This window comes from Brachypodium distachyon, chromosome 1 (assembly GCF_000005505.3).
Source record: "Brachypodium distachyon strain Bd21 chromosome 1, Brachypodium_distachyon_v3.0, whole genome shotgun sequence".
In the NCBI taxonomy this organism is placed as follows: domain Eukaryota; kingdom Viridiplantae; phylum Streptophyta; class Magnoliopsida; order Poales; family Poaceae; genus Brachypodium; species Brachypodium distachyon.
In genome coordinates, this window is record NC_016131.3 from 2,720,400 (window position 1) to 2,746,572 (window position 26,173).

General features: G+C 46.0%; 4 protein-coding genes and 1 non-coding gene across 5 annotated transcripts; 3 read left to right on the forward strand and 2 right to left on the reverse strand.

The window, feature by feature from the left end:
• Positions 1-223: 223 nt before the first annotated feature.
• Positions 224-432, forward strand: MIR390A (microRNA MIR390a). The gene has a single exon (NR_126861.1). It is a non-coding gene; the product is annotated as a microRNA MIR390a (primary transcript).
• A 2,643-nt stretch (positions 433-3,075) lies between these two features.
• Positions 3,076-6,018, forward strand: LOC104581942. Its single transcript, XM_010231132.1, has 2 exons — positions 3,076-3,472; positions 5,720-6,018. The coding sequence occupies exons 1-2, from the start codon at positions 3,076-3,078 to the stop codon at positions 6,016-6,018; spliced, it is 696 nt and encodes a 231-aa protein (XP_010229434.1).
• Positions 6,019-6,754: 736 nt separating this feature from the next.
• On the reverse strand, positions 6,755-8,912 carry LOC100840771 (amino acid transporter ANT1). The gene is made up of 3 exons (XM_003559198.4): positions 8,373-8,912; positions 7,550-8,239; positions 6,755-7,447 (listed from the first exon to the last, which is right to left on the reverse strand). Exons 1-3 carry the CDS (start codon positions 8,583-8,585, stop codon positions 7,031-7,033), a joined length of 1,320 nt encoding a protein of 439 aa, XP_003559246.1. The 5' UTR covers positions 8,586-8,912; the 3' UTR covers positions 6,755-7,030.
• A 1,848-nt stretch (positions 8,913-10,760) lies between these two features.
• LOC100841075 (SART-1 family protein DOT2) lies at positions 10,761-14,702 on the forward strand. Its single transcript, XM_010229476.2, has 5 exons — positions 10,761-10,981; positions 11,181-11,391; positions 11,499-11,845; positions 13,574-13,791; positions 14,354-14,702. Exons 2-5 carry the CDS (start codon positions 11,196-11,198, stop codon positions 14,364-14,366), a joined length of 774 nt encoding a protein of 257 aa, XP_010227778.1. The 5' UTR covers positions 10,761-10,981; positions 11,181-11,195; the 3' UTR covers positions 14,367-14,702.
• A 360-nt stretch (positions 14,703-15,062) lies between these two features.
• On the reverse strand, positions 15,063-25,106 carry LOC100841680 (SCAR-like protein 1). The gene is made up of 11 exons (XM_010229479.3): positions 24,712-25,106; positions 23,335-23,498; positions 23,117-23,240; positions 22,917-23,043; positions 22,266-22,327; positions 21,043-22,127; positions 20,517-20,900; positions 15,892-20,381; positions 15,721-15,807; positions 15,528-15,635; positions 15,063-15,445 (listed from the first exon to the last, which is right to left on the reverse strand). Exons 1-11 carry the CDS (start codon positions 24,858-24,860, stop codon positions 15,392-15,394), a joined length of 6,834 nt encoding a protein of 2,277 aa, XP_010227781.1. The 5' UTR covers positions 24,861-25,106; the 3' UTR covers positions 15,063-15,391.
• Positions 25,107-26,173: the final 1,067 nt, after the last annotated feature.

The following is a 26,173-nucleotide window of genomic DNA, read 5'->3' on the forward strand; positions in this document are numbered from 1 at the left end:
TTCCATCCTCACTTGCTCAACGACTTCACTGGAAGTCTTGCGGCTCAACATTCCCCTCTCCACACACATACATCATACACCTTCTTCTCTCTTGCACACACCCAGCCATTGCCTGATCCTTCTGTATATATGTTTCTTCTTCCTCCTTAATTTGCAATCCACACAAGTTAGAGTGAACTTTTGTAGGAGTAGTAAGGTCACTGCAGGAAGATCGAGCAAAGAGCCAATCGAGATCGGTAAGGAACAATCCTTGAAGCTCAGGAGGGATAGCGCCTAGGTTCACTGCAACCAACAAGAGAACCGGCCATCGATATATACATATATATGTCCTCGATCGACCGATCGATCTCTTGCTGGTTCCGTCGATCTGTTCGTCCGAAGCGCTATCTATCCTGAGCTCCACGGTTCGTTCGTTCTTACCATGCCCACACACACACACATATGCCTCTCTGATCTTCATATTCAACTTGCTACAGTCGAGTACAGGTGAGGTATATATGCATAGTAATATTTGCGTGGCAGCTTGGCTCACTCTCATGGAAATGGAAGTACAGTACATATGCATGCTATAGCCTAGCTCTGACTCTTCTGCGCATATGCATCTACATCAACTACTACCTACCTAGCTGGAGTATAACAGCATTATTATATGTTTGTTGCTTCGCTTGGCTCCTGGCCTAGGTAGCTATACCTCTGATCCCATTATTATTTTACCATATCCGTTCGTGGGGAGATGTGGCCTTGATGCTTCAAGGCATTGTGGTGGAGTGGAGTACTATGCATCCAGAGACTTGCATGCATTGTTTTTTTTTCCTTTGATAAGTCATGGCCTTCCTCATGGGCATGCATGCATGGCCTTAACTTGCTACCTTACAAAAGACGAAGTAAATGCTGACCTAACCGATTCAAGAGCATGTTCCAAGCTTTTTAAAAGAGGAAAACAGAGTCAGCATGCTTGTTTACACGATATATTAATTCTTCAATTAAAAAAAGATCAGATGTTGTAGGATTAATTAGTGTGTGTTACATACTCCTAGTACTATGGATTATTGGACAAGCTAAAGATGCTTGATCTTGCGGGCATATGAGATTATGAGTTGAAAATTGAAATACATGGTAATCACAGCATGCCACTCTCTCTAGTTTTACATGCAGACATGTAGGTTGTATCTAGACATCCTTAATTAGGTGCTGATTTCTGGTCTTGTAAGTATATATTGCACCTTTCCTCGCATGCATGTCCAGCCGCTTGTGGTTGAATTGAAGCAGCCAGTGAACTATGCCGTGCTCTACAAATACCTATGTTACGTGCTACTAGACCAGAGAGGAGTAGTATAGTACGGAGTACAGAGTATAGGTGTACGTAGTACTACTAATAAGTCGTACGTACTGGAGTATATAATTGCATATGCTACAGCGCCTTTAATTACACATCTTTGGGGTGCATGTACTCCATCTCAATGTCAACTAGGAGCTCCCGAGGGAACGGAGAATTGCCGGTCGTTCGATCAGAATCCCGGGGGACGTGTCGGCTGCTCTGTGCATGATCTCAGGAGGAGGTCCCCGGCCGGCCCCGATGTGTTAATTCTAATTTGCTCATGGCATGTGTCATGTGTACGTTGGCCAGGCCAAGGACTTGTGTTTTCTTTTGCTGGATTCTCGTCTATGTGTAAGAAACTTGTGATTTTTGGCCGATTTTGTACCTGTCCTTTGTTAGATTAACGAGTGGCAGAGAGCCTGTACGTCCATCGTCTTTTAATCCCGTTCAGGACATGCATGCAGGGGGCGCCCAGCTATCTCCCGTCTGATCTTCAGCGGCAGGAACTCAGTAGCCCATGACTAGAATGTACAGTGTACTAGCCAGTGAAGAACAAGTTTTTTGAGATCTGATCGTCCCCAGTTATTTGTTGTGCTCTGCTTCAACGGATATGTGCATTTTCCAGTTGAGATGATCGTCTGCATAATCAATTGCCATCTTTATATTGTTACAACCTTACTGGTTGTTTCCTCCGATTCATAATAAATGTCTCAGACTTAGCACAGTTTTATACTAATTTTGGAGTACTTAAATTAATCTGTCTACTATATTTTCTTGTCTCTTGCTTAGTTGCTTAGTTGCTTAGTTGTACTTGAAGGAAGGTGCTCAGTTCTCAACAGGGAAAATATCGTTAGGCTTCTCAATCTCTCCGACAAGCCGGCGCTCATAGATACGGTAATGCACAACTTGATCTAGGACTCTAGGTATTGATTAGTGCTAATAGCTTAGGGAAGAACTAAACAGAATCCGTGCACGTCACGTACTATTATATTAGTCAGCCGTTTTAAAATATAGAACGTACAAAACTTATTCGCCGTCAAACATTCTAAAATTTGACAACAGAAGATGCCAAGTCAGGGCCATTAAATCCATACGAGCACAAAGCACAACTACGCAAAGCTTCAGCGCCGGCCGGCTTTCATGTTCACGTCACGCACTTCCCACACAACACGTATCACGTATGTACTACATTAGCTCACTTGTATGGATGAGCAAGCATGCCTATAGAATAGTTGAATTTAGCGAGTAGTTTAAACACGTACCGACAAGATCGAGACGATGTAGTAGTATTCCTGAATGAATCAGATTTACGTTCGGAAATCGAAAGCATGGCATCCAACAGAAGATTCCGTGTTTTACGGATTACAGAGTCCTCAGGCCATCTACTCTGTTTTCTCAGTGGGCTAGGGGCCATTTACAGAGTCACCGAGTCGCATACAGTCCACGTGAGATTGGCCCATGAGTTCTCTGGATCAAGTCTGGGACCTGGACACTCTCTTGCTCCACGTACCATAAGCGGGCTGGGCTGGGTACCTTCTATAGGCCCATCTGTCGCAGTAGAATCCTTCAAGCAGGCCTAGGGGCCAGGAGCCCACCTTTCGTTAAACAAACTACAACTCGGAGTTGGAATTTATCCCAATCGGACATGGAGCAGGCCGGACGAGCACTATTAGTAGGGCCGAAGGAATCAGATCATCAACGATCTCAATGTCTCAATGTCGGCTGCGTCTTAACTAAAAATCGCATCAACGATCTCAATGTCCGCCGTAGGAATCAGCATGCTGGAGGACAACGAAGACGTCCTGACCGAGATCCTCCTCCGGCTGCCTGTAAAATCCGCGCTCCGCGTCCGCACCGTGAGCAAGCACTGGCGCCGCGTCGCCACCAGCCCGTACTTCCTCACCGCCTACTCTCTCCGCCGGCCGCAGGAGATCATCGTGTTCCACTACTTGGACGAAATCTGCGCCGCCCCTATCGTCAGAGACGACGACGGCAGCAAGGTGATGTTCCGACACCTCGGGCTCAACGGCGACCCGGGCGTCGTGGACTGCCGTGACGGGCTGCTCGTCATGAGCCGAGGCGACGACAGGCTCCTTGTCGTTAACCCGGCCACGGGGCAAAAGGCACCGTCCTCCCGTCGCCCATCCCTTCACGGTGCGCTCTCCTTCGGCCGTTGGGATTCTATCCCCACCACTCGGGCGAGTACCGCGTGTTGTGCTATGCGCCGAGGAGGAGCAGAAGGAAGTGGATCAACTCTGAAAATTGCAATTTAGCAAATCACGCAGTGATAGCATTAAAAATATGAAGTTCTCCTCAGAGATTGGTGTGCAAGAGAGATTTCAAGTCAAGATCTTATAGCTAAACAAGCAAATTTGGGTGGCAAACAACTAAACTAAGCAATTAAAAACAAGTTTCAACTATCCTTTTGGGTTCTCTGGTTTTACTGTTCATAATTTGAGATCTGCTTTTCTCAGGAGTTGAAAACAGACAGTGGACAGATTAAAACTTAACACTAAAGAAATTAAGACAGGAAATGATCTAGAATGAATTTGGGGTTGAGACAAGGCATAGAAGCAAGATTAAGAGGTAGGAAAGAGGATGAAGCAAGAATTTAGGCTGGGAAAATGAAGGGTTGAGGGCTAGAAACAGATCTAGAGAGCTATGTTTTAACTGTTTAAGTCTGAATTTCAAACAGTGAACAGCAAAACTTAGCAGTTTGGACAGGAAATTTGGAGGAGTTCTAGAATGATTTGGAGGGTGAGACAACTTGGAGAAGGAAGAGGAAGACTTGGGGAAGAGATATCAGCAAGATTTCTGGATTGGAGAAAAAGAAGGTGAGGGCTAGGAGCAGGTTTAGGTGGCTACTTAGTGCAGAAACAGGAAAGTTCAGAATTTGGACATAAGAGATTCAGAATTCAGAATTTGTTGTTTTGGCCGAAATTTGGAGTTGGGAAAAAGGTGTAGAGCTGGAAGGAGATGCGGGAAGGTTTAGAAACAAGAATTGGGGTTGGAAAAGGTCAGGTTTAGTGAGAAATAAAAGGTTTGGGGAAGAACAACAGAGTTTTGGACAGAAATTCAGACTTTGGACAGAAATTGCTAGAATTTGGATTTGGATGAGAAAATAGACTGGCAGGGGTTAAGAATGGGTTTAGGGGAAGGATTAGAGATAGGGGAAAGAAATAAACAAGAGGAGAAGAGCAGATTTAGAGAAGAAGACAGAGGAACAACAGGTTTAGAGAGAAAAGTTCAGAATTTAGGAAAATGAGATTGAGTTGACAGAAGATTGAGGAATTGGCGAGGAAAGATTTGGACTTTTTTACTCTAATACATCACAAAAACATATAGGAACATGACAGAAACATGGATCTAACCTGAACAAACACAGATCGACAGATTAAACACGAGAACTACAAAAGTTGACAGGAACAGTAAAAACAACAACACTTAGACAACAACAATCACAAGGATTAAGCTACTAGGACTACTATGAGATGATCTAGTACATGGAACACATCACAAACATCACAAGGAACAAATTTAACATGAACATAAACAAGTTTTACACGATAGAAATTCAGATCTGAGGCAAGGAACACAACTACTTTTTATAAAAACAAGGAAAGAGGAGATGAAGTTGACTTGGATTACAGTGCTTTGCAGAGGGAGAATCAGCATATATAAGGGGCATGGGAGAGATTTGTGGCCTAGAACTATGAACACTGGTCATGATTGGATCTTGGATGCCATGGAAAGGATGAACTTGGAGCTTGGTTTTCTGCCAGCCCTTCCCAGGGCTGGCCTGCTTTTCTGTTGGGAGGCAAGGGTGGATGCTTCGAATGGGAGGCCTTGGCTCTGCTTTTATACTCCCCTCAGTTGTGCCATGGCTGCATGAAGATGTCAACATCAAACTTTGTCTTATGCACAAAGCCCCCTTGCTTTTTTTCCTTGCTGCATGGGCAGATCCCACCTTTTTTTACCTTTTTGCATTTGAGGGCAGCTTCTACTGCCTTCTTCTCTACTTTTTAGGTTGTTGACTAAGTCTTCTTCTTCTAACCCTTCACTTTTAATCCTTGCTGCCTAGCTGATGGACAGAAGGTTCAAACTTTGCAAAAAAACGCAGCAACAAGGAGCTACTTAACCACTTTTAGCTTGATGACTTGGCCTTTTTTTCTTCTGCTTTTTAGTTTCTTCTCTTTTGGTCCTTGATACATGCTGATGGATGAAGAAAGGTGGCTCTGCGCACCAAACCTGCATATAAATATCAAAGTGTTGTAAAATGGCAGATTTGGACATATTTGGTTCAAATATTTCAATTTCAAATTCAAATTCAAATCTGCCAATATTCAAACATGATCAGTACCAAATGGGTTTGAATTAAAGTGTAAAATGGGCACTGATCAGAAGTGTTCACCGCCGGCAACAGCAACTACTACGTTCTCTCGACCGGTGCCGCCGAGGCGCGCCGTCTCGCCGTCGACGCCAGCATGAAGTGCTCCGAGCCCCCAAGCATGCCAGGCGATGTTCTTCTCCACGGGATCCTGCATTGGCTAATCCTGCTAACACACCCAACCGATAAGTCCGGAGCTGCTTCTGATGAGAAACTCGTTGTCGTCGACAAGATGTTGGCGTTCGACACGGTGTCAGAGACGTTTCGGCTGATGGAGCCGCCGTCGGTGCCCACCGGCAGTGGCGGCTACTAGGCGCCTACCCTGTTCGAGATGTGTGGGGAGCTGGCGGCGTTGGCGGGGAGGGACCCGCCGCACCGTGGACGTGTGGGCACTCGAGGACTACTACTACGGCGGCAGCAGGCGGCTGCCGGCACAGGAGAGGTGGTCGTGGCGCCTCAGGGTCACCGTGCCTCAGGTCATAGGAATCTATAGCCTGGCGTTAACGGCCTTGGCCTTGCGCGTCATCGGGGGAGACGTGCTTGTCGTCCAGAATGCCGGCCTGATCTTGCTGTACGACATGGCTGCCAAGAGCACGCGGACTTGGATTGACCTCAGGATGTGGAAGGGCAGTAGTGCCTTGTTGCTGCCAGGGTTCTACAGGGAGAGCCTTGCCCCGGTCACATTTCTTCCCACCAAGGTTTAAAATCGACAAATTTTTGATGAGATGTCTGAAATTTCCTTTTCTTTTTTTGAAAGGGATATATCCGAAATTTCGGTCCAAGTCTTCCGGTTAAAAATCTGTTTTGAGTACAATTTAAGGCCCAGGTAAAATACTTATGTAAATTTGCTACTTGCCAGGCCGGAATTACTTGTCGAAATATTACATTTATCTAGACGTTTTTTAAACATAGATACATTCATATTTGAGCAAATTTGAGACAAATAATACGGTCGGAGGGTGTACTAGATTTTAGGATTGTATCCTAAACCTCAGTATGCCGGGTTTTTTATCGCATGGGAACCAAATAATTAAATTGTGTAAACAGTATTGGACAGATATATGTGTTGCCACGATTTTGATAAACTTTGTAATTTCAAGTAGCAAAATGCAAAATAGTTTCATAAGTTTCTGTCGAGCTAGCCGCAGTTGGTTGTGCCCCGTTTCATTTGGCACATAACATTTCCTTTGTACCGAATGACGATTTTTTGTTTGGCATTTCTTATTCTTGGGGATTTTTTTTGGCATTTCTTATTCTTGGGAGTAATTGATAGCCACGAATGTGTTCACCTAAAAATCTCTAGGTACATCGCAATGCAAGTTTTGTCATGGGCGTGAAAAGGCCGTGTAGAGCCCATGGGCGGCGAAGAGGACCCCGAAGATCAAGAAGCCGCAGTCGACGGCGCGCGCCCATGCGCCGGCCGCCGGGCCCACGACGCGGAGGTGGAAGAGCGCCGGCAGCACGAAGGAGAGCAGCGCGCACACCGTGCTCCCCACGAACGCCGCGAACTCCCCGAACGCCGGCACGAAGCACGCCACCCCCGCCAGCGCCGTCACCACCGCCACCCTGCTCAGCTGCAGCGCCGCCCTCTCCACTGCGTCTCCCCTCGCTCCGGCGCCGGCGGTATCACCACGGCGGCGCGCCCACCACCCGCCCGCCCCGAACAGCCGCGCCTCCACGATCTCGTGGATCGGGTGCATCATCACCGCGAACGTCAGCGCCAGCGCCACGCACAGCACCACCTGCATCCCAATCCCCAAATCATACCAGATCAGATCTAAATCGAATTATTCCGTGGAATTTAATCTGTATTTTTGTTTCGAGTTATTGATGGATTCGCGGACCTTGATGGCGGCGGTGGACCAGGTGCTGGGGAGATTGAGGGTGACGATGTCTTTGGTGGCGTCGCCGTAGGCGAGGTAGCCGCAGACGCCGAAGCCGACGTAGACGGCGGAGACGCCGGCGATGGCCTGGAGCAGCACGGGCCGGAACCTGGCCCGGTCGGCCATGGACGCCTCCAGCGCCAGCGTGAGGCAGAACCCCTCGAAGCAGAACACGGCGACGCCGCACGCGAACGGCACGCCCCAGAGCCCCGCGAACGCGCTCCGGCCGCCGTCGAACGCGCTCTGCCCGGCCAGCAGCGCGAGGTCTTCCTTGACGACGGCGGCCACGGCCAGCGCGGTGCAGGCGTCGGCGAGGATGCTGAAGGGCGCGAGCGCGGAGAGGGAGCGCACGAAGGAGAGCGCCACCTCCGCCGGCAGCAGGAACGCCAGGACGACGGTGGCCGGCGAGACGCGGACGGAGCCGGGGAAGACGGAGCTGATGTTCTGGCCTATGAAGACGAGGTACGCCACGGTGCCGCCCGTCTGGCAGAGGATGATTATGGCCTCCGTGAAGTACCTGCCGATCGGGCCGAAGCATCGCTCCCCCAGATCCCCGTAGGTATAGCTGCCATGGCGGCGCTCTTCGTCTTGCTGCCCTTGCCGCTGCCCCTCCTCTAGCTCTTCCTCCCGCAGCTTGTCTCTGCAATCCAGCTTCACAACTAACGAGAAGTGAATTCCAATTCCACGAGAAACAATCAATTCGAATAGATTAAGCCAGTCACTTGCTCGTGAATCAGGCTAACCCATGATGAACAGGGGAGTGGAGCAAAGAGGGGGAACTGACAAGTAGGAGCATGCAGTAGAAGGTGGCGGCGCCGGCGCCGGCGACGCCGAGGGAGCCGGCGAGCCAGCCGGCGGTGCGGAAGGCGTAGGGGAGGCCGAGCACGCCGGTGCCGACGATGGACACGACGATGTTGCCCAGCGTCTGCGCGGGCGTCGCGCACCCCTTCGTCCCCCGCCCCTCCAGCAGCGGCGCCTTACAACACTCGGGCGCCATGGATGGAAAGACGATGGCTCAACAGCTAAGCTAGCTAATCTCTGATCTGGAAGCGGCAGCAGCTCCTACTAATCAGTAAGATGCGTGCTGGACAACAAAGGAGATCTTCCATTGGCGATTTCTTCCCATTTTTTGTGGAACGAGTGGATGGAACGCGCGCGGGGATGAGGATGGCCCGGCTGGGTAGGTGGCGCCTCGTGTGCTTTGTGCAGAGGAGAAAATTCCATTTTAAAACCTGACTACCCTAATCTTTTAATCCTTAAATTTCGAACCCTGGTCTTACATGGTTATTGGATTGATGAGTAGCCTTACAAATTCTCGTGATTTGCGTCTATATCGATGACGGCCTTATCGAGTTTGTCGGTTTTAAAGATTTTGGCACGTTCTCGACTTGTATAGCACATCTGAAGATAATTTCCGACCATTTTGTCTGTGTATAATGTGACGAAGATCTCTCACCGTCATCAGATTACCATGTTGTGCAGATCGAATAACTTTGATGACCCCATGGACTGGTCATGTCATAGCTCAGCAACGTCAGAAGACGACAACCACGGCTCTGGTTACTTAGCAATCCTGACGCCACATCAGCGAGATCAGTCCACCAAACGAATTTTCTAGGAATAAAAGCCTTAATTAATCCGGATCAGTAATGTTAGGATTTGTCCAAGGATTAAAAGGTTAGACCCGATTCAAACTTTGACTAAAAGATCAGGGTTTAAAGTATAAATTCCGACCGGAATCATCATTTTCCTAATGTGCCAAACAGTCTTAAGGACATAATCGACCGGGTTTAACGTCCTGATTTCAGGGAGTAAGAAGTCAGGATTCATCTCGGACTTCGTCGACGAGTACAGGGTTGAAACAGAAGAACGAAAAGAAAGATATTTGTTTTTTTCGAAAAAAGGGAAAAAAAAAAGATATTTGTGCACGGGGCTGGCAGAAAAATAGTGTAACTGTGGAGAATGTGACATGCTTTGGGGGAAAGAGAGAAGACTTGTGCACGCGGGGGGCAGGGTATTTTGGTCGGGTTATGCATGGGGTCCGGTTGGGCTGGATCGGACGGTCGACGTTTTTCTGGTGGGCGCGCCGCCTCACGCACGTGGAGGCATGGATGGCGTGCGCTATATGACAATCCTTTTGCTTTTCCTTTTTTTGGAAGATGGAACAATACTCAACGAAGGCATGGCAATGATAAGCAAGGCCAAGATCGGCAATGGATAATCGTCCATATGTCACCATCGGTTCCTCAATCACGTTTCCACATTTCAAGAATAGAGAACACACATCAAGACAACCTTCATTATTGTTTTGAAGGAAATCTTATAATAAGCCAATTCTTGAAATTTCAAATAAAAACTTAATAAATGACATTTTTATTAACAGGACGACCAAGAGAACAAGCCGTGAGAACTAAGCATAGGTGATAGGTTGGGTGTTGTGCTAAGATGGTTATATCCTTGGGCCAACAGTTAGATAATAACCTGGTATATAGACATTGGTGTCAACTAACACCAGTAGAATCAAGAAAATCTTCAATAAATAATACTTCCTCCGTCCAATAAAAGATGTCTCAAATTTGTCAAAATTTGGATGTGTCTAAACATGACTTAGTGTATATGTGCATTTAAATTTAGTTAAAATCAAGACACCATTTGTTGAACTGAGGGAGTACGAAGTTTTATGGAAGAGGAACCAATATGAGAGAGATGACGCCATTGCCTTTCGGAAATGAAGCTTTACACCGTGCGGGACATAAGTTTTCTTTGCTTACCACCTGTGAATATGTTACTCGTTCTTTCCCTCGTACAACATGGTGCTCGTCGTGGTGGTTTCATCAACCTTCGAGCTCTGCGATTTGACTCTTCGGTACAGCGAGCGTATTAGGTCGTTTCTGTCAAAGATAAATTTTCTAGAACTACTCGTAATTTTATACTACAAACTCTACAACCATTACATGTAAAAATGGCTTGGATTATAATTTCAAGAAACTACATTTTGTTTTAGAACATCCAAGAAATTACAAAGTACTGACCCTTATCAGAGCAGGCTTGTTGGGAAATCCGTCAGTCTAATTCTTCTGGAACACGATCGGCCCGCTTCTTAGGCCCATGGGCCGCAACGTGGGTTTGGTTCGGATATTAATTCAACCGTGAAACCTTCTCAGCACCGTTTCGCCCGTGACCCGTGATTTGATTTCGTCTCAATCAAGGTCGTGCCTCCTGGGCGTCTTCTTCGCTTGGAGCTCCGCACGAGTCCTCTTCGCCGGCGAAAAAGCCAGCACCAGAGTCGCCGCCTTCCCCCCTATATAGCCCCCGTCCCCTACACCACACTAGCATCACACGGAGGCGACCCCGATCGTTTTTCTCGGACCGGCGACGCGATCCCTTTTGTTGGTAAGTAAACCCTAGCCCGATTCCTCCGGTTGTTGGGGATCCCCTGGTTGTTGTTAGTTTTGCTCTACTTTTGTTTTTGCGTTGCTCTGGATAATCTGTTGGCGCTCACATTGCGTCGACCCATCGATTTTGGTGTCTCAGTTACCCTAAACTAGCAGTACTAATTTCCTCGGGGGGGAAACCCAATGCTGATTTTCAGGGTAGTAAATTTGGTATGGCTGAAGAAGAGGAGGCATCAAAAGTATTGCGCCAGGAGGTTCCCAGGGAGCAGGAAGAGGCTGAGGCTTGCGGTCCCTCTGCCCCAGCAGAATTAGCTACTGCAAACAAGGGCAGAGGAGACGGTGCACAGGGTAATAAGATTGTTATCACAGAGATGGAAGAGTTCGTGTTGGGACTACAATTGAATCAAGGTAACCTGATTGGATAATTTCGTGAATGAATTTGAAATATGTTTGCAGGAGTTAACTAACCAAACAATTATATTGATGTTAGTATTTTTTTTATAAAACAATTGTAGGAAAACGCAAGCTAGAAGCGTGTGATGTGTTTAAGGAGGAAGATGGCAATGCCACATCTTCAGGTGCTCTGCCAAAAGATCGCACGGGCGGCTTGGCGGTGATCAAAGAGCAAGCTGAAACTGAAGAGCCAATAAAGGATGGAGAAGAGAGACCAGTCAAACCGGATGAGGTTCTACATGAAGTTGCGGTGGGCAAGGGTTTGGCTGGTGCTTTGCAGTTTCTTAAGGACCGGGGGACGCTTAACGAGGGTGGAAACAGAACCACGGGCAAGAAGAATAGGCTTGTTGTTTCCAAGGATGAACCAAAAGAAATCCGCATAGAAAGAACTGATGAATTTGGCCGAGCGGTATGTACTCGTGCACACTCTCACCCCAGTTTCTCCCATCCCACATATAGGAGCAATGAAATAGGCAACATTTTTTTTTCCGAACCGGAGTCTGAAGGACTCGATCAATACATTAAGAAGAAATAGAATTGCCCAGTTAATTAACGAAAACCGGGCAAAAACCGTAACAACATCCACAACGTCATCATGGAAACATGACCGCACTATGGACCACACTGACTGACCTGGCCACCCACACTCACTCAACGCACGCTACCGAAGGAAGATTGCCATCGAGGTTGCACACAGAAGTCATCGTCATCACACAAACACTCCTCCTGAGCTGGCGACTCCGACTTCCCCCACCAGCTTCCAAGAAAGGGGACACCGCCTCCAAAGGCACGCAAGTTCGTATCGGCCCATGCCAAACAATCGGCCATCCTCGCAAGCGAACAAAAGACGCCGATTCTGATGGCGAGCTTCAGAGGGGCAATATGCAAGGCCTGCGCCGAAGAACCCCAGAAATCGGACAAGCTCCCACCAAGTCATCGTCATCACGCATCACTCCCTGAGCTGGCAACTCCGACTCCCCAACAACGAAGCAACCGATTCTGGAAAGCCAACGGACACGTCGGAAAGACCGACTAACAGAACCAACGCCGCAGCCCAACCTTTGCCTAGCACCATCGTCGCTGCCACTGAAGTCGCCAACGAACACCCGGGCAGCCACCACCTTGACACCAAGCCACAAGTCCCTCCAGCCGGTTCCTGCTCCAAAAGCGGTGCCCCCAAGAGGGAAACGATGCCAGGCATCGACATCGCCGGATCAGAGAGGACCCGGATCTAGGGTTTCCCCCGGAGCATGGGGTCTGGTCGAGGGGAGTAGAGCAGCACCAAAACGACGCCTTCAAGAAGGTAACGGCGACCATCCCATGGGCGTCGCCGTCGCTGGCTCCGGCGACATCGGAGGCATGGCCTTCGCCCAGCACAGCTCGAGCTCACCCCCGGCCAGATCCAGCCGGTCCACCGCACCTCCATTCGTCGCAGGCCATGTGTGCTGTCCACCCCGAACAGGGAGCCCCACCTAGACGACAACCGCAGCCTAGAAGCCGCGCCACCACGACGCTACACAAAGAGGCCGGAGCACCGCCGGGGGGTCCTGCCTCGCCGCCGGGGAGCAACACCCGGCCACCGACGCCGTGCCGAGCCACTAGCAGCGGCCGCCCCACTAGGGCCCAGCGCCCGCACCGCCGCGAGCCGTCGGAACCACCTCGCCACCGCCGGATCTGCAGCGCAGCGGGGATGGGGACCTCCCCCACGAACCCACGAGCCACCACGCCACCAGCTGCAGGCACCTTGCCGCCCTCGCCACCGAAGCCGCACCTCGCCGCCACTGCAAAGCTCCCCGCCGCCGCAAGTGCCGCCAAGACAGGTTTCCTCGCCGCCACCGTCCTCGACCACGACCCAGGCTTAGCCGGCGGCAGTCTCAGGCGGCGACGAGGGCAGGAGAAGGGGAGGGGAGAAGTCGTGGCGGTGGCGCTAGGGTTTCCCCCCGTGCCGCCCGCGGGAGAGGCGACGCGAGGGTCACAGCTTTTAGTAGCCTGTCCTCAAGTGAAATAGGCAGCATTGGTTAACCGTCTTTGTTATTGCATACATATGCATGTGTAGATTTCAGATACCGTTAAGTCAACATGATGCATGATTCTGGCTCACTTCTTAGATGAACTAATGTGTTTTTTCTCTTCCCAGATGACACCAAAGGAGGCATATCGGGATCTTTCGCACAGGTTCCATGGCAAGCGCCCAGGTAAAACAAAACAGGAGAAAAGGCAGAGAAAGTACCAGGATGAGTTGAAAACCAAGCGAATGAAATCTTCTGACACACCTTTAATGTCTGCGGAGAAGATGAGAGAGGCTCAAGTTCGCAGCAAAACACCATTCCTTGTTTTAAGCGGCAATGCATCAAGGTAAGTTGTCTGGCAACAGGTTCTCTTATTGATGCTTCTGTACTTAATCATTTAGGCACCCTCAGATGCCTTCATGAAAACACCCATTGGTAGTCTATGTACCAATTTTTCTTTCGTTTGGTCTTGAGCAAAAGTTCATTCCCATATGTTTCATCGTTATTAATGCTGACTGTGAATCTATGCTACGTTGTTCAAACCCACTTTTGGGCGTGCAAGCTTCCAATGCAGGCTATTGAATGACGTTTGGGGTGATTTATAACTAGATTTTGGAGGGACTTCAGGGCCACAAACTCCCTTTGGGATTTTAGTTATTTATATATGATGGGATCCCAATTCATTTCAATAAGGAAAGAACCTGTTACACCCAATCCCAATTATTATCGCATCCAACTGGTCACATGGAAAATTGCCACGGATATTTTCGCCCTTCCCGTTTAATAAGAAGGCCAATTAACTTGTGCAATGTTCTTTGAGTAACCTGTTTTCCTGATACGTACTCCTATTTCTTAGTGTTCCTGGTGATTGGTGTGTTAGCTAATATAGTGTTTCCATGTGATTGTAGTCCAAGAGGTTAGGACAGTGATTCGCCACAGGGGAGCGCAGAAACAGCATCTTGGGAGAACATCTTCAGGACATGTCCAGACTGGGGAAAAAAAGGAGGACGGTTTACAGTAGCGCCAGTGTGCAATAGATTCCTTTTTTTCATTAAAAAAATGAATAGGATGGTTCACACAGGTTTGAGAAAAGCATTTAGAACACCCCTGTAATATCCAAAGCTAAGACAGAATGTCCAGCTTGAAATTATCCAGAAATTTGTTCGTGTCACTAAATTCGTCCTGTGGAGTACGTATGTTAAATGAACCAGCCAATCCATCCGATGGAAATTAGCCAAGATTTTAATTGTTCCTTCACATAATTTTTACTGAAAAACAAGACGCGACTACATCATAGCTGCCTGGCTGCTCAAGTGCCCAGTAGGATTGTTTGGATTAGTTTTTAGTTTTGTTAAACTTCTATTATTATTAAGGAATACATAGTTACATCGTCCTATATCAAGTACAACTCTGCCGATAACCTGATCTCAGGTCACAACCAGCAGATAACCTGATCACATGATCTCAGGTCACAACCTTTCATTAGAAGCTCTTGCTACCCCTGTTTGTCACGTACCTTACAGAAGCAGATGTGTACTGTATTGGATGAAGGAACGCTACTCAGGTCTCGGTAAGATACCGCATACTCAGGGGGTAATCGCAGCAGGCTAACCCATCTTGCACTTCAAGATAAATCTGCTTTAATAAAAAAGAAGGTTAACGATTTACATTAGACCTGAATAATGTGGTCTCCTAAGAACATGCCTACCACCAACGGCCTTTGCTGCTGGAGAAGGCAAGTGTACATACATACAGTGAGGCCAAAAAGAATGCAGAGAAGAACGGCAAATAGACATTAACATATGGGCTATACTATATATACAATAGACAAGACTAATAATGGTAGGACCAGAAGATGACATGGTTGTGCACCGTGTCCACAATGTTCTTGGTTTGGCGCATTTCTGCCAAGAAAAAACACCAAGAGGGCAAAAATAATGGGTGTTCTATGTGTCGCTCCAGTTATCGTCATCCTCGTCTTCGTCATCACTTCCCACCGCCTGCTCCATAACAGAAACATACATAAGAGAAGTAATTGGAAGATGTTGATATCAACATGGAAATTAGCTGTAGATGGCCAACCTGGCGTATGGCATTTGCTTTTTCTATTATTGCAGCAACTTTCAAGTTTCTAGCAGGGGCTCTCATGGATGTCGGTTTAGAAGAACCTACTGGTTTCAGGTCGAAAGTCTGATTTGACAGCAAACAATAAACAAGTCAGTGGGACATGGAGGGGGATATAAAGAGGGGAAAGGAGATGATTCTATTTATTGACCTTGTTCCTTATCTGCTCTAGCCACAAGTTTCTACCATCGGGATTTGTCTTATCAGCTGCAGGGGCAAGTTCTGCAACCTTGCGCATCTGCAAAAAAATACAAATGGTTTGACGGTAAACACAGGAAACATAAGCACAACACACAAGAATGTTCATAAGGTGGATGAATACCGTGCTTCTGTCATGAGCAGCAACAGCATCGACCAGTGGATTTCTTGGTATATTTCTCATTGAAATGGGCTTCCTGATTAACGGATAATCTGTGACCTCTGGTTCAAATCGTCTCCCTTCCATTGACATTCCATAATTAGGATGAAGCATCTGAGGTCCAATAGTCCATCCCATCACTGGTGGCTGCCCAGCTTGCACATAGGTGCCTTCACCAACACCACCAACATATTTATTTTTATCGCCAGGCCACCACAAGTTAGACAGATGTATATTCTCTCTCTCCAAATTAGGGTCACCATGGGGATAATCTTCAGATACGATTGATACTGCACTAGGTGACGGGCCTCCAGACAGACTGTCCTTGAGGTTCACTGTGTCTTGTTCCTTTATATTGTGACTCTCCTGGCTATGTCCTTCCGACAGTGAGCCTGAAATTTTGTGTTTTGTTGTATCTGAAGGTGATCCACTTGTGATTGAATGATCTTTCAAATTCTTCTCCTCGTGTGATGCACTTGAGCTCTCTTCATTGTCTGAAGTCCACGATAACACTTCACCCTGCTGAGGTTGCTGGTAACAGCCATTTTCAAAATCATTCCCTGGTGTTGAAGAGCTAATTGTGTTTAAGTGCATGCCACCTGCAGCACTGTGATCATCCACCATTTTGTCAGACGCAGCTGGATCTGTATGACTAAGATGCTCAGTGATGTCTGAAATATCTGAACATAAGAGGTGCTGTTGAGGGCCCTCCTGGTTAATTCCATGTTCATACATAGGAAAAGGAAGCAAGTCCAAGGCCATTCCATCAGTGGCCCCACTGTCATTCGGATGTTCTTCAGACTCCGTTGGTGGTGAAGTGATATGCCCCTGATGCTTAATGTTTCCACAAGCCTCTGCAAACGATCTGTCATGTTCAGTCCTTGCAACATCAGTTACTGTTGGACATGTAGAAGGCCTTCCAGATTCTATCCTTTGATTATTATCATCTTCCACGGAATTTTGATGCCTCTCTTTGATGTCCTGGGAGGAAACTGATGCTATCGATTCTGCCATTCCGTCAAGTGAACCTAGGCTATTTCCGATATCTTGACTCGATGCAGACAAAACAGGAGCTGTTCTCCTTGCAGGATCAGGCATATGGCCTTTTGCACTCAGAAGACCTAGGCGAGGTCTTCCAAGTCTCCACTGAAGAGGAGGAAGAGGTGGTGATTTTTGAGGATCTTCATTGGATACATTTTTAAATGGTTCAGTCCATGGTAGAACAGGAGAAACCAAATAATTTTCCTCGGTACTAGGCATGACAGATGTAGAAGTCGTTGTTGATGTCTCAGCTAGTGCACCAGAATTTGGAGAGCCCGTTGGGATTCGGGAATCAAATTCAGATGACCAACAGGATCCATCATCTGATTCTGCTTGGACATTGCACGATGGAAGCTGGTCTAGTTCACCAACCTTGTCATCACTTGAGGGACAGGGAGCAATTCGAAAATCCAATTCAGGGGATGAACAAGCTTCCCACCCTGGCTCTACCTCGATATCGTTTATTGATGTAGGGGCACTGATTGATGTATCAGCTAGCGCACCAGAATTTGAAGAGCCCGGTGCAATTTGGGAATAAAATTCAGGTGGGCAATAAGACCCATTATCTGCTTCTACTTGGACATTGCATGATGGACGCCCGTCTAGTTCACCAACCTTGTCATCACTTAATTGAGACATACCAATTTGACAATCCAATTCAGGGGATGAACAAGCTTCCCACCCTAGCTCTGCCTCAATACTTACTGATGTAGCGGCACCTGGTCCATCAATCTTATCATTCACTGAAGAATATGAAGCAGTTTGAAAATGAAATTCAGGTGAGCAATAGGATCCATTCTCTGCTTCCACTTGGTCATTGCATGATGGAGTCCCATCTAGTTCACCAACCTTGTCATCAGTTAAGGGATACGAAGAAATTTGATTATCCAATTCAGGAGATGAACAAGCTTCCCATCCCGTCTCCACCGATGCAGTGGCACCTGGTACATCAATATTGTAATTTGCTGAAGAATATGGAGCAATTTGGCAATCAGGATCACCTGAGACATGACCATCCGACTTATTTTCTACTAACACAGAACCACTCAAAGGGGGACAGTCTCGTTCTTCTATTTTCTCATTAGGCAAAGAACATGAAGCAATTTGAGAATCGAGTTCACCTAGCACACAAACTTCTGCCTCCTTTTCCACTAGAACAATACTGCTCGGAGGAGGGGCACCAAGTTCATCAATGTTCTTACTACTCAAAGGAGGACAATCTCTTTCATTTATTTTCTCATTAGGCAAAGAACATGAAGCAATTTGAGAATCAAGTTCACCTGAAACACAAACTTCCGCCTCCTTTTCCACTAGAACAGCACTGCTCGGAGGAGGGGCACCAAGTTCATCAATGTTCTTACCAACAAGAGATGTACCAATCTGAGAATCATTTTCACCTGTTATGTGATCTTCTGACTCCCCCGCTTCAAGAGCTATGCTCAAAGGAGAGACATCTTGATCGTTCAGAGTCTCGCCAATTGAAGAAGACGGAACAATTTGAGAATCAAGTCTATCTAAAACATGAACATCTGATTCCTGGGTCAGAACAGGTTTGCTCAAAGGAATGACATCCATTTCATCCAAGCTACGGCCTTCTACTGCCGGCTCCACTGGTAGATAGTTACTCAAATGACCGTCCAGTTCATCTAGATTTTCATTAATAAAAGCATGTGGAACAAGGTTAGCACAGGTTTCCTGCTCTTCTTTCACTGGAACAATGTTGCCTGAATGAGAGCCATATATTCCACCAATCTTTTCATTATCCAGCAACCAAGTACCACTATCGGAAACAACACCAGGCAAAGCATGTCGTTCCTGCTCTGATTTCAATGGAACAGAAGGAATACCTAGTTCAGGGTTTTTCTCCTTACCAAAAGACTCATGAGATCTCAAGTCAGAATCCGCTTCTGGAGTCTCTCCATCAGGAACCTCCCTGGTAGAAGAGGGCACGGATGTATCGCCTGGTATATTCCTGCCAGCTGGACAACCAGGAAGTTGAGAATCCGGCTTAGAACAAACAGCCTCCGTGTCTAATTCAGCCAGCAGCACAGAGACAGAAGAAGGAAGGTCCAATACACTGACCACACAGCCATTTGTAATATCGTTACATTCTGAAGATGGTTTATCACCAAAACCATCTGTGACAGCAGTAAAATCCATCTCATGATATTCATGGCAGAAGGATCTGAAGTCCTGTTCGGTCATAAATTCTGACGGTAAAGGTGCTTCATCAGGTGGAGTTGCAGTTTCCCAAAGGGAACCATTAAGTGGGTACAGGTTCTCTTTTGCTTCCGTGTTACCATGATCGATTAAAAGTTCTGAAAGAAAATCCTGTTCTCCTTCAGAGAAGCATGGTCTATAGCTCATACTAGGCGAAGGATCAGTAGAGCTCACTATGTACCCAGGATCAACGAATGGGTTTGTACCAAATGAATCTTGAGCAGACAACTCCCTCACCAAATCTTGATTTACCTCTGATGGTTGTTCCCCCACCATGTCAGAATCACACTGACATGGAACTTCAGCATTAAGAATGTTCTCTTCTGGCAATTCCTCATGACAAATAGATTCTTCTGGCAAATGCAATGATGGCAGATATTGAATATCATCAGCATCGCTGTATGTTTCACCAGAATTTTCTATTTCAATGGGCTGCGGATGATTGGCTGTATGCAACATACTTCCTTTAAAGATATGTCCTCTTGACTCTTCGAGTGATACAATATTTTCAGAAGTAGCTTTAGCTGTTTCCATATCTTCCCTGAGAGGAGAACTTGATTGTGATGGCACATCATTACTAGAGTTTTCCTCAATATAATTTGTAACCCGAAGAACATCTGCTTTCTCAGTATATTTGGCACCATCAGTATGCTCCTCTACACAAGGTATTATGTCATTTTCCAACATGGTAGTCGATTCTTCTGCAACCTCAGCATCAACCAGAACTTCACTGTGCTCCACATTTTTTCCAGGTTCAACTGATGCACAGTGTTCTAAGAAGGAATCATTGGTACCAAGTAAAGGGGCAGTACTAGAAGCTGGTGGACCTTCAATTAGCGATGTTTTTGCATTATCATTCAAGGCACGTGGAGAGAGTTCCAGCATCTCATTTAAGTGAGCTTCTGTGCTATCTTGAAAAGTTGATACAGATTCAGTGAGTCGTGGAATCACTTGAACATTAGATAAGTGCATGGGCACAACAGCCGGATGCATAGGATCCTCTCTGTGCGCGTTGAGCCTAATTGAAGAAGTCCCTTTTTCTAGCGCAACAATATCTTGATCCTTTGCAACATGCTTATATAGATCTTCATCTGGTAAACAGTGTAATTCTTCAACAATTTCATCCTCATCTGATTCATACAATGGATTATTCAGCGTGTCTGAATGAATAGGTGCAACTCCTGAATCAAGTTCTACAAGAAATGTTTCAACAAATCAATGAATATCAATAGAACACGCAACTGAACAAATTAATTAAGTAGAACAAGGTGTTTTTTAGCTTAAGAGAGCAAGGAGTTGATGAAAGAAAAGCCAAAGGATTTACTTACCACCAAGATGCTTGTGGACACCATCAGGATCCAAACTAGTCGGTGTTGTACTTGTATTGTTTTCTTCAGGAAATACAACATTGCCCAACTCCAAGTTATTCATGTGTAAAACACAATCCATGTCTGGCAGTGATGCAAGTTTGCTAGATGGCATGCCTGTATCTAGAGATTTGCATTCTTCAGACTGTTCCTTGGACAGTTCTGGATTGAGTGTGGTACTGCGGAGCAACAAATCATGAGCCCCTGGAACTTTGAGTTCTCCACCATCATGTGAAACATCATTAGGTTGTCCAAGTATAGTAGGTTTGCAATCCAGGACATTTTCTTGGCCATGCTCCCTTGAGTGATATGCCTTTTCATAATCACTGCTTCTGATAACCAAACCTGGCATGTCAATAACGCAACATAATAACTACGTAGCTCAAAGAAAAAGAACGAGGAAACTATATTGGAACAAATTTTGATTCATCCAAACATACAAAAATAAATTTCTGAAAAGGATTTATACTAGAGACGTAAGAATTACCATCCAAGCCACTAGATGTTTGGGATAACTGTTCATCAGAACTATGGGCAACAACAGCATGACAGTCATTGGAAGGACGAAAAGATACATCCTGGTTTTTCTGACAGCCATTGAGATTATTGTTGGTTTCAAAGTTGCCATCAGAGGTTACACTTGATGATGAGCTGACATCCATTAAATCAACATCATTAAAAGGCTCTTTGTCATCGATCCAATTATCACCACTCAATTGTCTGCAAGAATCTGAATCTGAGTCTGTATCTTTTATGCCTGACACTGCAGAAGGGGAAGAATCGCTTACTAAAAATGAGTCTGGACGGGTTGGTTCTTTTGGTTCTTTGCCATTGCATGGATTGCTCAACCCTGATGATAGATGGTCTATTGCTTCCATTTTAGCACCGATATCCCTTTTAGTTTTCATGTCACAATCAGATTCACCATCTAATTCTGTATAAACAGCATCGACAAAGTTATCTTGATCACTAGCGATGTCATCAAGCCTGCAGTGATCATTATCATAGTTAACAGGAACCACAGCTGATTGAAGTTTCTCTTCCAGCATTGACTGCGATGCAAAATTACCTTCCTCGCTATTAAAATCTGTACTTTCCTGCAACCTTTCTGGTGTTGAGGAGATGTCATTTTGATCCACAAGAGATCCTTTACAGATCGGATCCATTACAGTATGTTCATGTTGTGTTGCCAGAAATTGACCATCATCTGATCCGAGGAAGATCGGTCCCTTAATGGGTGTTGATGCAGTCACGAAGCTATCAGATTCGTTCATCGGGACGACCTTAGTCAGTTCAAGTTTAGCAGAACACTGAGCAGGAGCTTTGTAATTGTCTAACTCCCCAAATGGAGACGTTGTTTCACTTGAGTAAGTTGACCTATAATTTTCATGGTAGTGACTTGCTGAATAGTTCGACAAGATTTTTTGTTGTGATGAGATTACTTCTAGCAATTGTTCCCTGCAGATTCTGGTAGTTTTATCATAAGAATCCCGTGGATGCCTGGATTTTAGCTTTGTTGTCCTTGGTGGAACTTTTCTAGAAGCTCGATCTTTTGAGGGAGTAATCTGAGACCTGCATATTTTGCCAAAGATATGCAGTACATTATGACATGGAAAATCCAGTCCAAATTCGTTTCTAACTAAAATTTCCCCAAAGTCTATAGTCTGCTTTTGGTTAATCTTATGCACAATCATATGGTACTAAACTTACTCAGAGTTCGCAACAAGCAATGATTCAAGTGTTTCCCCTGTCCTCCCACGCACAGCCTTCTTCTGAAAGAAAATGACTTAAGTAAGTTCCCAACTTCAAGGAAAATGTTCAGGTTGACGAATACCAGAGGACGACGAACATCTGCATATATTTAAACAGAGGAAATAATACAGAAGAAGACACCAAGGGAGGACTAACCGGTTCTACTTTCATCCAACACAAGTGGTAAGATGAGAATTATTATCAACAATTTGCAGATAACAATGTTCCTTCTAAATCTAAATCCTATGGCGCAGCAGCTTTTTCTTACATCAACTGTCCTTTTTTTTTTTTGTGTGTGTAGCCGACCAGAATCTCAAGCAGAGACTAAGCTTATGTGTTCTAGTAAACGATTCTGAAGCTGATGTTCATATTGGTCTTTTTTGGTAAATTCAATCTGTTTCAATAATCGAACTGGACATAAAGAAAAGAAATGCATTACGCCAGTATTACAAAAAGTAGTTACGTAAGTTCATACAGAACATTCTGTAATTACGAAAACATGTTACTCAAAGGCACTAGGTAAGTATCTAGCCCACCGTAAAGAATAATCTAGACAAAAACAAAAACAAATAGAAGAACCTCAGCAAGAATTGATGATGTGGTACTTGCCTTAATTTTCCGGGGCTTCATTTCTCTCAAGTAATCGGTTTCAAGCATGTCGGAGGTGCGTCCCATCTTAAAGAAAGAGGGGTCTGAATATCGTTTTAAAGAGGCCCCAGCACCAGCAACATCAAACCTGAAGAACAATGCTTGTGTGTAATTGCTGACAACACATTCATTGTAAATCCTCAAAAAAAAAAACTGCATACTTATCCAATGTGAATAAATGTGGTGGACCACGACATTCTTCATATGAATCCAAAATGAAACGAGGCATATCTCCTATTGTGATCAAATTCTGGTTAAGCTGAAGATTTGCATGCCACCCAACACCTACAAAAGAATGTGATAAGAACTTCTAAAGAACATAACGATAGAAATGACAATGTGATCATGCAGAGTCTTTTTTTTTTCATTTTCAACTAACCATCGTCATGTAGGTAATTTGAATGATCAGTCTGGGATATAATTGCCTTCTCAGCCGCAGGAAATTCTGCCTCCAGCTGCTGCAACCTAAGCATTAAACCATGCCCTCTAGAAGCAGTGGCCATCACATCTTCATGCAGGTCATGGAAGATTTCGGCTGCAAACCTTTTGTGCAAGGGAAGGGAAACATGAAAGTTCTTCAGTACTACTGAAACAATGGCATATTCTCTTCTACAACACTGTTTTAATGCAAATATTCTGACATAGATAGAAGTCATGGTAAGTCGATAAAATACGCATGTACACGGCAAACAATTCGAACTAAACTTGGAGGCAAACATAACAAAGCAACAAGACCTACTACAAGTCAAAAGTGTTCACACGGCACTTCATTTTGCCGGTTCCAAGTTCTATCGAGGGCATGATATGATGGGGAAAAAAAAAATCCACAACAGCAACTTAGGGTGTGTTTGGTTGGTGCCCCATTTAGTGTTGCTTTACCAAGTTGAAAACACTGCAAATTTGGAAATTAAGAGGAAAACAATATACGGAGTACCTATGAAAAATAAGTTGAAACACTAAACATGTGGGAACCATGGGCAATGAGAACTCCAAAAGGCTGATAGTCAGAGTTCCTACTATAATAAAATGACAGGAGAGTAAACAATGCAATGTCCTTTGGCGATTCCCCAACCCTGACGCATTTTTTTCCAGAAATAGAACAAAAATTGTCAACAACCACTCTTCTGAAACCACAATGCTAACTAGCTGCACACAAGGAAAAGGCAGACTGTGCTGTAATGCAATCGTCTCTCGTGACACGTGACTATAGAATGGAGTACTTGTTAAAATCAACTACCAGCTGCATCATTGGCCCATCCCACAACGCAAAGGAAAGGGATACAAACTGAAATCGCATCCTTCTACAGTACCTGTGAGGAGAGGAAAAAAAAATCCACTCCCTTAAAATCGTCATCGAAATGTTCAAGGACACTGAGGATGAGGGAGTGTACCCAAACTGAACTGAAATACTAAAATTCGTCCCCAAAATCTGCACCAAAATGCTCCAGATGAGGCCAATTCCCCAAATAATTGCTGCCTTGAAACTGAGCAAGTAAGCCAGTTATTCGCCCAGAATACTCAAAAACTGGACCAAACCCACAAAGTTATCTACACATAGGCATCCCCAAACCAGCAAAATGAAGAAAAAGGAAAGCTAGGCGTTCCAGTTCCAGTCACACATAGTCCCATGGCATCGCAATCGGCCGCGACAGAAAAACTCCAAATACGCACGCCAGAGCGAGTCGACTCAGTCACCCACAGGAACCCCGGTACCCTGGCACAGAAGTGGAGCTAGGCAGCAGTTAGCGGTACTTACTCGGCGAGATCCCCGAGCTGGCGGAGCACGCCGACGAGGCCGGCCATGGCGACGCCCTCGAGCAGCGCCTCCGGGTCATCCTCCTCCGCGGGCCCGTACAGCTCCGGATCCGCCAGCCCGTACTCGTTCCGCACCTGGTACCGAATCATCTCCTCCGCTCACTCGCTCGCTCGTCACTCTCCCTGCGGGCTGCCTTCAGGATTCCGCCATTGGAGCCCGAGCCGGCGCCTCCTCCTCCACTCTATAGCCCCGAGAGCATCACACCCCACTCCGCCCCGTGGGTAGATGCGCGGGTGTGCCGCAGCGGGTGAGATAGTACTACTGTACAATACTCCACTGGTACTGGACGCGAGAGGAAGACGAGACGAGACGAGAGCAAACGAGATTTATACGGCCGGGCTACGCGTCAGAGACCACATTCTTCTTTTTCTTCAGTATATAGTTTCCTCGCACGGCGTCACGGGGCGGGGGGGGGCTCTGACAATGCGGGACCGCCATGCTCCCCGTGAGGCCGTTTTTGAAACCACTTTCTCGCGAGATCATCATCGGGCGAACGGTCGCTGCCAATGTGGGCCGCAACTTCGGTCCGACACTTAGGGCCCGGTCATCAGTGAGAGGCGAGGCGTATAAGCAGCAAGAAGAGTGGTTATTTATTTATTTATTATTCGGTCCAGTCTCCAGTCGAGTGGAGTGAGCCCTGGCCAACCCCACTTCGCTTTAAGGACGAGACGTGGGGACACGCTTTTTGTTTGATCGTCGTCGTCTCGTTCCCGATAAAACTCGATAAGGACAGACAGGCAAAGCAAGCAAGAGGCAACTAGCGAATCGAAACGAAGCAAAGCAAAGTGGGATTATATGAGGTTTGCAACGTTTTAGCAAGTGAATGCCGATGCTAAGAAATGCAGACGAGAATCATGAGATTTGCTAGTGCTTGCTGTAGTAACTGTAATCCCGAGACAGGTCTGTCCACAAAAGAATCAGCTGAGATTGACAGCGATCATCCCACCATTGATTAACTATCTTACGCTAATACTAGTGCTGCAGAGCTATATTAGCAGTACGTGTCACGTAGTTTTGTTTTTAGTGCTCCTATCTTGTACTATGTGATTGGCGTTGCGGGTAAAGGTGTTGTGTTTCCCCTCTGCTTCGTACTGCTTGAATCATTCACAGATCAATTACCGGCTTGGACAGAAATTACCAGACGTAAATGAGCACTACTACTAGTAGTAGGAATGCAGTTATTCTTCTCCTTTTATTTTCCACAGCTTGGAGTTGCTTGTACGGTTGAACCTAGGTCAAACAATCCTTTTATTTTTACAAAATCTAGGTCAAACAACCTTACTTGCTTCCAGTAGTGATTCTAAGTGTTTGATCAATGTTGGTATTCTACAATCTACAGATCGACGTTGGGATTCTACAATACTGCTTTTAGTAGTGTACAATATACTGCTCCGATCTTTAG